This window comes from Olea europaea, unplaced genomic scaffold (assembly GCF_002742605.1).
Source record: "Olea europaea var. sylvestris unplaced genomic scaffold, O_europaea_v1 scaffold2105, whole genome shotgun sequence".
In the NCBI taxonomy this organism is placed as follows: domain Eukaryota; kingdom Viridiplantae; phylum Streptophyta; class Magnoliopsida; order Lamiales; family Oleaceae; genus Olea; species Olea europaea.
Window position 1 is genome coordinate 75,514 of NW_019238993.1, and position 11,851 is coordinate 87,364.

The following is an 11,851-nucleotide window of genomic DNA, read 5'->3' on the forward strand; positions in this document are numbered from 1 at the left end:
CCTCTTCAGTAAGGATCTATTGCAAAATTTCGACATAGTCCCCGGTGAATGGTAAATAATAAGTATTATTTACCTAATAAGCTGTATGTATTAAAATAAAAACCTTAAAATTGAAAATGAGAAGGTATAAGCCAGTCCTCCATCATAGCTTAGTTCGTATGCTCCCCTACTGCTTAATTTTGTGTTAAAAACTCTAACCATCCGTTGTCCTTCGCTGAATGGTTACATGCACACATGAATGAGGTCATAACTGCATTATTTTTGCCATGGTACCAAAGATTATCCTTGAATCGCTTGCCTCATTTTTGCTGTGACCCATAATTTATGATGACATTCATAACTATATTACGAATGATTATTGTTGTTTACCTTCTAACATGGTAGGTAGGAGTAGTACGATTGGGAATGCTTTGATTGAAAAGGTTTCATATATTTATTGGAGATGCTAATTGGGGGCCTTTCCAATGATAGTATATATAGTAGTTATAAGCAAGCATGCTTCAATTGCTGTTTGATTATTTCTCATTATAGGCAGTGGTAGATTGATTGTTTTGACATTATTTAATGAAGGCACAACATGGATCTTGGGTTTTGTCAAGCTTTGAAGTTAGGAATTTTAATTATTCTAGAAAAATCTGACTTTTGGGTGCCTGGGGGCCTATGATGAAGAGAGTACGAGAAAATGGTAATTTCCTGGATAGAATCCCTTTGAAGCGTGTAGTGTCAAGGTTATATGAGTACATTATGGTTGATATGCGATCAGATTTGGATCAAAAGTTGGTGACTAATTGGTGATATTCAAATTTTACAAACTATAGTATAGATGTATGAAGTTAACCAGTCATACTACGTAATTATGGAAGGTCTCAAAGTACTAGTTTGGTTTTGATACCTTGAATTTGTAATGTGGAAGTCATTTTTTGCTCTAAAGATTGATATTTGACTAAAAATACAGAGAAAAGAAGTAAAATTGCCAAGGATCACGATTGAAGAATTAAGTGTTATTTTGGGTATTATAAGAAATGAGAATCTCTATGGGAGATATAAATATTAGCGGAATGACAACCTTTAGATGGTTGAGATGTGTTGCGTATACTAAGATATCGTCAAGAAAACTAGGACAGATTGTCTCAACCTCTCCTTGAATATCTCATTCATCAATGTTTGAAAGGTCGCCAGTGCATTGGTTAATCCGAAGGGTATAACCAAGAACTCGTAATGCCCCTCATGAGTTCTAAAAGCCGTTTTAGGAATATCTTGCCGAGATACCCTAATCTGATGATATCCTGCCTTCAAGTCCAACTTCGAAAAAATCAAGGCTTCATGCAATTCATCCAGTAGTTCTTCTGTGATCGGAATTGGAAATTTATCCAGCATCGTCGCCTTATTCAACGCCCTATGATCCACACAGAAACGCCATCCCCGTCCTTTTTTGACTAGCAAAACTGGGCTGGAAAATGGACTTGTGCTTGGTCTAATGATACTTGCCGACAACATCTCCCGAACCAATTTTTCAATCTCATTTTTTTACTGTAAGGTTAACGATACGGTCGAATACTTATCGGGGCTGTTCCTGCTTGTAGAATTATGGAGTGATCCCTCTCCCGATGGGGTGGTAACCCATTGGGCTCCTGAAAACTTCCTTCAAACTCTATCAAAACCCGCTCTAGTTCTTTTCGTACTTCTGGCCTTATAGCGTGCACCTCTATGGACAGATTTTCCAGCTCTAATAATATCCCTTCTCCACCTTCCTGGAAAGCCTTCATCATAGATTTCAGACTCACTAGTGACTTGCTAAAGCTAGGGTCCCCCTGTAGCGTGAGCTGCGTGACATTAGTGCCCCCTACATGGAAACACATCGTTAATGACTTCCAATCCAATGACATTTTTCCAAGTGATGACAACCATTTCATGCTTAGGATGACATTTGAACTTCCTAACTCCAAAGGTAGGAAATCTTCAGTTATTTCCAAATTTTGAAGAGATAGGATAACCCATTTATAGATACCAGCTCCTTGCACCGCAAATCTTGTTCGTATTATCACCCTAAACCCGATTGTTTCGGCCCTGGGCAAACCCAGTTTTTGAACTAGCTCGGTAGAGGTGAAGTTATTAGTCGCTCCACAATCTATCAACACCACCACTTCTTGTTTTCCAATTAGGCCCTTCACCTTCATTGTTTGAGGAGACGTCAACCTTACCACCGAGTTAATTGAGAGTTCCATTGCTTCCCCTACTTCGTTCGACTCAGATTCCTGCAACTCTTTCTCCACCTCCTCCATTCCCTCCTGTAAGTCCTCATCCAAAAGTACCATGACCCGCAATTCTTGTTTCAGCACCTATGTCCAATGGAGTACTTTTCATCACACTTAAAACAAAGCCCCTTCTCTTTTTTTGCTTGAAATTCTGCCTCACTTAACCTCTTGAAGTTCGGACTGGTGACCTTTCCAGTTGTGGCCGCCTGCACCGTCGTCGTGGTGTCGAACGGTGGTAATTTAAGGCCGAGTGACTCGAGCATGAATTTTGGGTCGACTTCGAAGGCTGCATACAGTATTTGAGGGTTGGGTTGCTGTGTTGGTTTGAAAAAGAAGTTTGGGTTATGGCACTAGCAACTCTACTTCTTCCTAGACTCGACCCAACCCACTATTGTTGGCCCATATTGATCTTATCCTCGATCGGTTGGACCGCCTCCATAATTTCTTCTAGGCCCCTGGGCTTCAACACCCTTAGTTCGGCCTTGATTTCTGGCTTCAAGCCATTGGTGAAGTGTCCCTCTAGCAACGCCTTTGAGATTTTCGGTAATAGAGCCTCCAACAATTCGAACCACGGGCGATATTCCCTTACTGATCCTTCCTGTCGCAGAGCTAGGAACTTCGCTTCACCGGTTTTCCCATGGGCTGATCGGAATCGATTGAGTGCCAAACCTTTCAACTCCTACCAATTCTGAACCCTTTTCCTCCTCTGTTGCCACTAGTACCAAGATAGGGCCTCTCCTTCAAAGCAGATGGTTGCAGCTTCCAATTTCTCCTGTTTAGATAAATGGGTAAGGCTGAAATATCGTTCAGCTTTGAAGACCTAGCCCTTTGGGTCATCTCCTTCAAACACCGAAACTTCCAACCTTCGATTACGGAACTCCGGTTGCTACCAGCCTCTCCCTTCGTCACCGTTTTCTTCTTCTTCTATCGGCACCGTTACCCTGAGTTCATAGTGAATCCGGTCGAAGGAGCCTCTTCTGTTCCTTTATTTTTTCGTTACCCCTGAGCTCATGTTCTTTTCTTTGTTTTGCACCCTGTGAATCTCAGCCTTCATTGAATCCATGCCTGCCTGAAATGCGTCCATTCTCTCCTCCAAGCTGCAGTGATAACCATCCATCCGATCCTCTAATTCTCCTACCCGATTGGTTAATGTCATTCCCAGGAGTCTGCTCTGATACCAAAATGATATGTTCCCAGCTAATAGGACACATGATCACAATATTAAAGGGGACTCATAATGACAACAGTAAAGAAGAATGTTTCCTTTGTATTAACGAAACAAATACAAATCAGAAAAGAAACTGCAGAATGCTCAACAAAATGAAAGAGAAAACAAAGGGGTAATTGAACTTTCTAGAGGTCCAAATTCTCCTGCTAGATTCTTCCACTTCTTTCCTGCTCTTTTCCCAATTTCTTCCTGCTTATATACTTGAGGCTCCATAACAGCTTACCCAACCGAATTTGTTGTGCTCATGTGCATGGAAATTCCTTTTTTCTGGTCTCCCTTTTCTGCTTCTGTCTTCTTTCCACACTGAATATTGGATCTGAATCTGTGGCTTATCACCTTTATAGTAGACAAGTCTTTTTGTCTTGTTCCGGGAATCTTTCAAATGCAACATCTATATCTTTCAAATGGCTTTCCATTAGTTGCTCCTTTTGAAATTGTCAATTCAAAATTTCCCATACCGATTGTAGGCTATATATTATATATATTTGGTTGGATTATGAATTATATTATTTCCCTTTCCTTGTGGAAATTTTAAAAATAATTTTGAAGTGGGAATAGAATTTCAAAAGTTCATTCCAATTCCGACTTACAACTGCACAAGGGTGTAATTCAAGAATTGAGAACGTTGGCAGTGTCTTAGAGGCTGAGGACTGGATATGGTTTACTTGAGACGTAAACTATGATAATTGAAATTTTAATAGAGGCTGGATGATAAAACTACAAAACTCATGCACAAGAAGCCATTGAAGTGAGAGGAAGCCTGATAAATATGAATATATCATATCAGAGATTCTAATTACAACTTAACATGAATAAGCTGATGTATTGAAATGAACTAGTTCAATGGATATTAATTTGGAGATTTGAATTTATCAATTAATTTAGACTCTTCATTCATAAAACCGTATTTTTTTATCAATCAAACTGGTGAATGTATATATATTTTTCCATATGATTGTATGGAAATGCAGTTTTTAGGCTGATATTCTTCTCGGTTTGATTCCATAGTACTGACCTAACCTTAAACATGGTCCACCATGCAAGCAGGCCATATTACTTTCCACTTCCCTGGATCAAAATCAATTTTTACGGGAGACACTTTGTTCAGCTTATCATGTGGCAAGCTTTTTGAAGGAACTCCGCAGCAGGTGTGTTGTGCTATCTATTGAAATGACTTGTTTTCTAGCTATAATGTTTACTTCTTGGATAGTAGTTTTGGTGTTTGATTATAAGTGAGTTACAGAATGATTGGTTGAATATAGAATTATAGGTGATCCAATTTATTAAAACGGATAAAGAATTGCTGATGGATGAGCCCTTCTCTAAGCTTTGCAGGTGATTTAGGTGAGACCTTTGGTGTGGGTTTTAATAGATATGGAAGCAAGCTATGATTTTTCTTTGTAAACAAATTAAATGAGTGAAATGTTGCAATTTTGCATATTTGTGAAATGCAATGGCAAATATCTATGGGAAGGATTATAGAAGCCCTGCAAGTAAAAGATAAAGCAGGGTGTCAGCTAGTGCACCTATCATATAGTGGAGTAAATCCTTCATTTTGATGTTCAGGTTTGTGATTCCATATTGAGTCATTTCCAAGAATGATTACAAATTTTGCACATTAAGAGCCCGTTTGAGCCCCATTTTTCTCCCAAAATGCATTTTGAAATAATATTTCGATGGAGAATATGTGGTTAAAAAATAAGAAAAATGTTTGGGTTTGCTTGTAAATATTATTTTATTGAAGAATGTATGGTTGGAAATAAGAGAGAGAAAAATGAATTTTTTAAATTATGCAGGCTTGTAGCTAAAAACAAAAGCGAAGCTTGATAACTTTTTTATTAATGAAATAGAATTCCGAGCACCAATCTTTCTTTATGTAGTGTCAACGCAAGTCAGTGTATTATCAAATCATCAGTCCAATTCTCTGCAGTCTCAGGAGCTTCTGCCATGCAGTGTTACTTCGAAAAAGCATGGAATAAGCATGTATGACGTGTTCGTTTTACTTGCTTGGAGTAGGTGTCTTTTTTTTTCTACAGAACATGGTTTATATCCTCGTACCATTTGTTAATTGATTTGAATTGTATTAGATTTTCGATGATATTTATGAAAGCTTTCTTGCTATTATTGGACGTGAAATTAGAGTTTTTATGGTCTTCTAGTACATTTTGAACTGTCTTGATGATTACACATTGAGTTTGTACCAGATGCTTTCTTCCCTGAGGAAGATCACGTCGGTGCCAGATGATACAAATATATATTGTGGTCATGAATATACATTGGTAAATTGAATTCTCGATAAGCATTTGGTATTCTCTCTTTTTTAATATTTCTCAACATTCTTGAACCAAAAATTGACCCTAAAATATTGGCATTTTTTGACAGAGTAATTCTAAATTCGCCCTGTCATTAGAACCTGGGAATGAAGAATTGCAGTCTTATGCTGCCTATGTAGCCCAGCTCCGCAGCAAGGGCTTGCCGACGGTACTTTTCGACTTTCTAAACTTTCACCTTTATCCGAGTATGCGAATGCTTTTTTCTTAATGATTAATGTTGCGTAGATCCCGACTTCTCTAAGAAAGGAAAAGTCGTGCAATCCATTCCTTCGGACTTCAAGCAAAGTAATACGTAAGTCATTGAATATCCCTGACTCAGCAGATGATGTCGAAGCCTTGGGAGTCATTCGCAAAGCCAAGGACAACTTTTAGGTTCAGCTCAGAAATATGGATGACTTTAGGCATAGCTTAGCCTTTGCGTATACGTAATAAGTTTGTCAGATTCTTGCACACTCCGACTGTCGTTCGGAATTTCCTTCGCCCTCTGCGTTTGAGTTTTGTAGAGCATTGCAATGAAAAAAAATGTTTTTGGGTTTTCTCTTTGATGTTGGATTTAATCCACTGAAGAAATGATGAGTGCTTTCTGTATAGCTTCATTGTACTATCCTTGATCACAAGTTAGTCAAGTCGTATTCTTTTTCACACATGTTTAGTAGGATTTACAACTTTGGCATAATTCAGTGTCTTTATTATCTGAACATTTCATAACAATGTCATATGAGTAAAAGAAGATCAAAGGTTATGTATACTTACATTCTATAACGAAACATACCAATAAATTAGCACGTCATATGAAGATTATGGGGAAGATTTATCACTAATACTAGAGTGACAGGGCTAGGGACAGATTATATAGTGTGGAAATTACACTTAGGGCTGTTTTTCAAATTTGTATGTCATAAATAAGAAATTAAGTTTTATATTTTATAATTCAGATAATGATTTAATATTTAGTAAATAAAATATATTATTATTAGAAATTAAACATATATCCACACTCTCTCTCTCTCTCTCTCTCTCTCTCTCTCTCTCTCTGCATTGCCCTAAGTTTCCCATCTTCTCTCTAATTGTCATTGTAGCGCCGTCGTGTGTAGCGGTGCACACTGCTTCCATGCAGTAGGGCGAAGTAGCAATGCCGTGAACAGCCATCATTGTACTAATCGCATCATGTGGTTCTTGGTGGTGTCACGACTGATCTATGAAGGATTGGCTTCCAGTGAAGTGAAAAATATTGGTGACGGAATGAGTGATCAACGGCTATTTGTGTTAATGGTATGAGACGGTGGACTTGGTCACTGCGATGCAGTCTTGCGTAGCAACGATAAAGTAGCGACAGCATCGTCGCTGGTGTACGAATCTGATTCTAGATTTGGCTTGTGCAGTAATTTTGTTGGTGGTGGTGGAGGTAGTGGCGGTGGCTGCAGTGATGGTGATGGTGATGGTGATGGTGATGATGATGTGGTGGAGAAGGTGGGAATAGCTTCAGCTATTTAGCTGCGGGGGATTTTTTGATGATGTTTGGGTGGTAAAGGTTGTGATGTTAGCTATGGTGATGAGGTGGTGGTGATGTTGACGATGCTGNTCTGTGCTTTCTGGATATCATATGCTACCACCAAATATGTAAGCAATGAGCACTGCAGTTTTCTTTGGTGGATGATGCTGTCAACTCTTTATATAGAATTTCATTGCTTGTCGCATGAGTTACTCCCCAAGCCCAATAATTTTTTCAGTAAGAGCAATGTCTTGCAAGTTATCTCCTTAAAAATCGCAGTAATAAACCTCTTTTTTAGAATCGTCCACTAGTTTCTCCTCTGTCAGATATGGGTAATTCCTTTTTTTCAGTGTTCTTTTCTCTGGGGCTTCATGATACTTTTTGTTTAATGTTATTGGTTCTATAAGTCTGTGGAAATGTTTAAAAAGACATAATTGTGTGCTTAGACCTTTTTCCTTAAGGCGAAGCATGAGCCTTGAGGCATAAGCCGCTCCGGAAACCAGCAAAAATATCAAAAAATTATTAAAATGCAAAATAAGTTCATAATAAATCATGAAAATCTACAAAATTCCTAATAGACGATTTAAAATGTGCAAACAAACGAAAGTGATATCTTTAATTTAACAAAAAAGAAACTAGTATTTAGTTGGTGGGGGCAGTGGACTATTTCCAAAGTGGGTCTACGAAAAGCACAATTTTTTAATATTTTAATGGGTAGCGAGCTATTCTCGAAATGGTTTAAAGTAAAACAATCTAGATTATTAAGGAGCATATGCCTCACTGGTGTTGAGGCGCTACTGTGAGCCATTTGTGAGGCATGTACCTCGTATGTGCACTTCCAAAAACCACCTTACAATCAGCGTTTTGAGGCATTTTTTGATTTCCTCACACTTAAGGTTGACCTTAAGGTGCACCTCAATCGGGCTTTTTTTATCATGGTGTGTGGAGTTCTATCTGATGTGAATTAGGTAGTTTTATGCTTTCTTTTCTGTATGGTTCATATGTTCATGTACTGGGACAAATTGAAAGGGAATTTGATACTTGGTTTCATCTCGTGAGTGCTTAGTTAAGCCTATCGAGACACATTGCTCGTGAGTACGTCCAGATATCTTTGTTTTTCCAATTAAATCTTCTGTCTTTTGGCACAATGTCAATGAATATATTTTGGTTTATTTACAATGATCTCTTTTCAACAGACATGGATTTGCGATTCCTAGAGTGCCGTTGTCTTGTTTTGAAATCTCAGAAGTTGATATGCGAGAGTCATTTTTAACCATGGCATCTTTGTGGAATTCACCGAGTCATGTGACAAGGATATTGGCCCAAGGAAGTGATTGGAGTACTTTCTTGAAGGTATGAATTAAATGAAACTCGTTTTTATTTCTTTGACTGAAGTTAGTTTATTTCTGGTCTTGGTTAGCTAATGCTCATACCTATCTTCCTTTACCCCTCATCTTTCCCGCCCTCCCTGTTGGAATTCAGACGACTGATGGTTTAATATGGCATAGAAAGATTTAAAATCACTATAAGATAATAAGAAAAAGGCTTTCAAATCTAACATGTTGGAGAGGATGGATAAACTTGTTGGTCTGCTGGTTTTTTATTCCAGCATGCAGTGTCATATCTGTGCTGCAAATCTAATTTCATCATGATGCAATCAGCATTGGTATGTTGTTTTACTGGAACGTCCTTTGGGGTGTCTCCGAAGTAACTAGAGTTTTTAATTTTAACATGTATGAAATGCGTTAGTATAAAACTTAACTAGGGCACATGCATGAAATCGTGATTGCTGGAAATTTGGTTTTTTATCCTTGGAGGAGTATATTTCAAATTTGGTTTTTTATTTTTGGAGGAGTATATTTCAAACGTGCTTGTAAGCCTTTGGATGCTTGTCAATTGCTTCACCATCATGCAACCCCATGCTCTCAAGAACATTGTTTGCGAGCTCAATTTATAAATGCATATCACTACCAAGGAGTATACTTGATAACCTAATTGGTGATTTAGTTCATTATGTGTTCTGCCCTCTGTGCATTTGTTTATTGTTTGCGAGTGGATATTTTTCTGCTAAATAGATCCAGTTGGTATTTTTGATAAGATGTCACTGGCAATCTTCTCATTAGAGTTTGGCAATTAGAATTATCTTCCTAACAAATTAAAAACTAAGGGGGCGTTCCCTTTGCCGTTTTCTGTTTTTAGTTTTTGAAAACGTCTAAAACGCATTTGGTCACTCGTTTCCGAAAATGCATTTTTAAAAACAAGGAAAAATTTATAACTGAAAACGCAAGACAATTTATTTTTTTTCGTTTTGGGCATTTTCAGTTGAACAACCCAAAACGCGGAAAAAGCTCAAAACATGTCGTTTTCAGGTTTTTTTTTTTTTTTTCGCTCAGCAGTACTTTTAAAATAGTAAATTCGCCAAGTTTAAAATATATATTATCCGGTAATATATTAGCTTAAAATTATTATATTTTACTAAATAATCAAATTAATTAAATAAATGCCATAAAACAATTTCTTAACATTTATTATTTATTATTTTATTTTTGTAGCAAAAAAAAAAAAAGTAAATTTACCAAGTTTAAAATATATATTATCTGGTAATGTATTAGCTTAAAATTATTATGTTTTACTAAATAATCAAATTAATTGAGTAAATGGCATAAAACAATTTTTAAAAATTTTAAACCAAACACATTTTCTAGTTTTTTGTTTTGAGAAACCATTTTTCAAAATGACAAACTAAACACGTTTTCTATAATTCGAAAATAGTCTCTCAAAACAAAAAAACGTTTTCTATTTTCAAAAATTTGAAAACAGCAAACGGAAACGCAAATCAAATGCACCCTAAGCTTGTCAAAGTTGCTTGAACTTGATAAGAAATCAATGAATTGTTGGAAATTTTGGTGGTGATCTCGTTTCTCTGGGATTTTTCCAAGCCGAGAATTTTATAGGAACTTTTTGAAATATAAAACTGCAGAGGCTTTAACAAGTTAATGGAAAGCTGAAATGGGCAATTAAGAAGTTTCAAGCAGAAGTATAAGAGAAATTGTATAGTAAGGGGGAGAAAGTGGTTTACAAGATATTTTGGCTAGGAAAAAATGAGAACTAGAGATTGAGACTCCATTTGGGAAGAGTTTGTAAATAGTTTAATTTATAAATAGAAAGAAAGAAGTGGTGGATAAGTAGATAGTACTTGTGGGTTCATTGGAATATGTGGATGAAAATGAAGATTGATGATTTATAAATAATTTATACGTTATATAAAGAATTAAATGGTCAGTTGGATAGTCGAAAAATTATAGGAGAGGAGCTGTTCTTAATTTCTGTTATGTGCCCATTTAGTAATGTCCTTGAGATGTTCTCTTTGTTTTTCTTCTAAGATTTCTGTTGAAAGTGTTCCTGGAGGTGCGAATTATGTGGAATTCAAAGAAGATTCTAGACATGTACCCTTAGCACATGGAATTTTTTTAAAACTATTTGTGTCGCATCAAACGTGATATCTAACATGTCTAGAAACTGATACAGGTATCAGCTTTGCTGTACATTTTTAGGCTGATGGTTTCACATTCCTTGATCATAGCTATTGGCGTAGGTATGGATTATTACAACTGTAGAAATGATTCCAAATTGTGCTCTGGCAATAATTTACCCAACTTTTGTGGTTCTAATAATTGCAGCATTAGTCCTCGCATTCACCTTGTTCTTTGTGTACGAGCAATACGAGGAGGAAATTGATGGAATTGTGAAGGTCGTTTCCAGCAGGGTAACGAAGGAGGTTTCAAAACTACCCATGCCTTTTTCAATTTTATCCCGGAGCAAACCTTCGGGATCTTCCTAACATATATCGTTAGACAGTTGGCAATGATTTGCATGGTTTTGTTTTCGACTGTAGATATGTATGATAACTTGTACGAGCATATATGTTACAGCTCAGTGTTTGGTTGAGTGCTTTGTAATGTTACATTTCATTTGGGATATATAGCATGATGCCAGTCACTCACTGCAATTTTATTTTTAGTTTTTATTTTTTTGATAGATAAATGTAAAATTTTATAAATCAAAACTCATATGTAAGTACTCTGGACATAACAGGGTTAAACAAGAACAAAAAATATATTAATGATAAGATCTAATCATTGATACTAAAAATGAATCAGAATACGAGGGTACAATAAAAACATGACTTTGTATGCATNTATATTAATGATAAGATCTAATCATTGATACTAAAAATGAATCAGAATACGAGGGTACAATAAAAACATGACTTTGTATGCATTTTGATCCATTTCACCATGTTATCAACGTGTGGTCTAAGATTATAAAAAATCTACCTATTTCTCACATCCAAATATAGTAAATGGTACAAGCAAGTGCAATTTTCTCAGTTTTGCTTTGTCAAGATGTCTCTCGGGCTTTATTTTTAATCCATTTCAAAGAGCTAGCTAGTGTAGACATGAGTTGTCTCATTTCCAACCACTTTCGGATCTATTCCCATGATTCGTTGCTGAACGAGCAATCAAAAAATAGGTGCTTATCA

General features: G+C 36.6%; 2 protein-coding genes across 2 annotated transcripts; both read left to right on the plus strand.

The window, feature by feature from the left end:
* The first annotated feature begins 4,499 nt into the window (after positions 1–4,499).
* LOC111380190 (hydroxyacylglutathione hydrolase 2, mitochondrial-like) lies at positions 4,500–6,458 on the plus strand. The gene is made up of 4 exons (XM_023003681.1): positions 4,500–4,631; positions 5,688–5,762; positions 5,866–5,964; positions 6,042–6,458. Exons 1-4 carry the CDS (start codon positions 4,521–4,523, stop codon positions 6,186–6,188), a joined length of 432 nt encoding a protein of 143 aa, XP_022859449.1. The 5' UTR covers positions 4,500–4,520; the 3' UTR covers positions 6,189–6,458.
* Positions 6,459–7,404: 946 nt separating this feature from the next.
* LOC111380197 (3beta-hydroxysteroid-dehydrogenase/decarboxylase-like) lies at positions 7,405–11,328 on the plus strand. The gene is made up of 4 exons (XM_023003687.1): positions 7,405–7,436; positions 8,505–8,661; positions 10,837–10,903; positions 10,989–11,328. Exons 1-4 carry the CDS (start codon positions 7,420–7,422, stop codon positions 11,147–11,149), a joined length of 402 nt encoding a protein of 133 aa, XP_022859455.1. The 5' UTR covers positions 7,405–7,419; the 3' UTR covers positions 11,150–11,328.
* Positions 11,329–11,851: the final 523 nt, after the last annotated feature.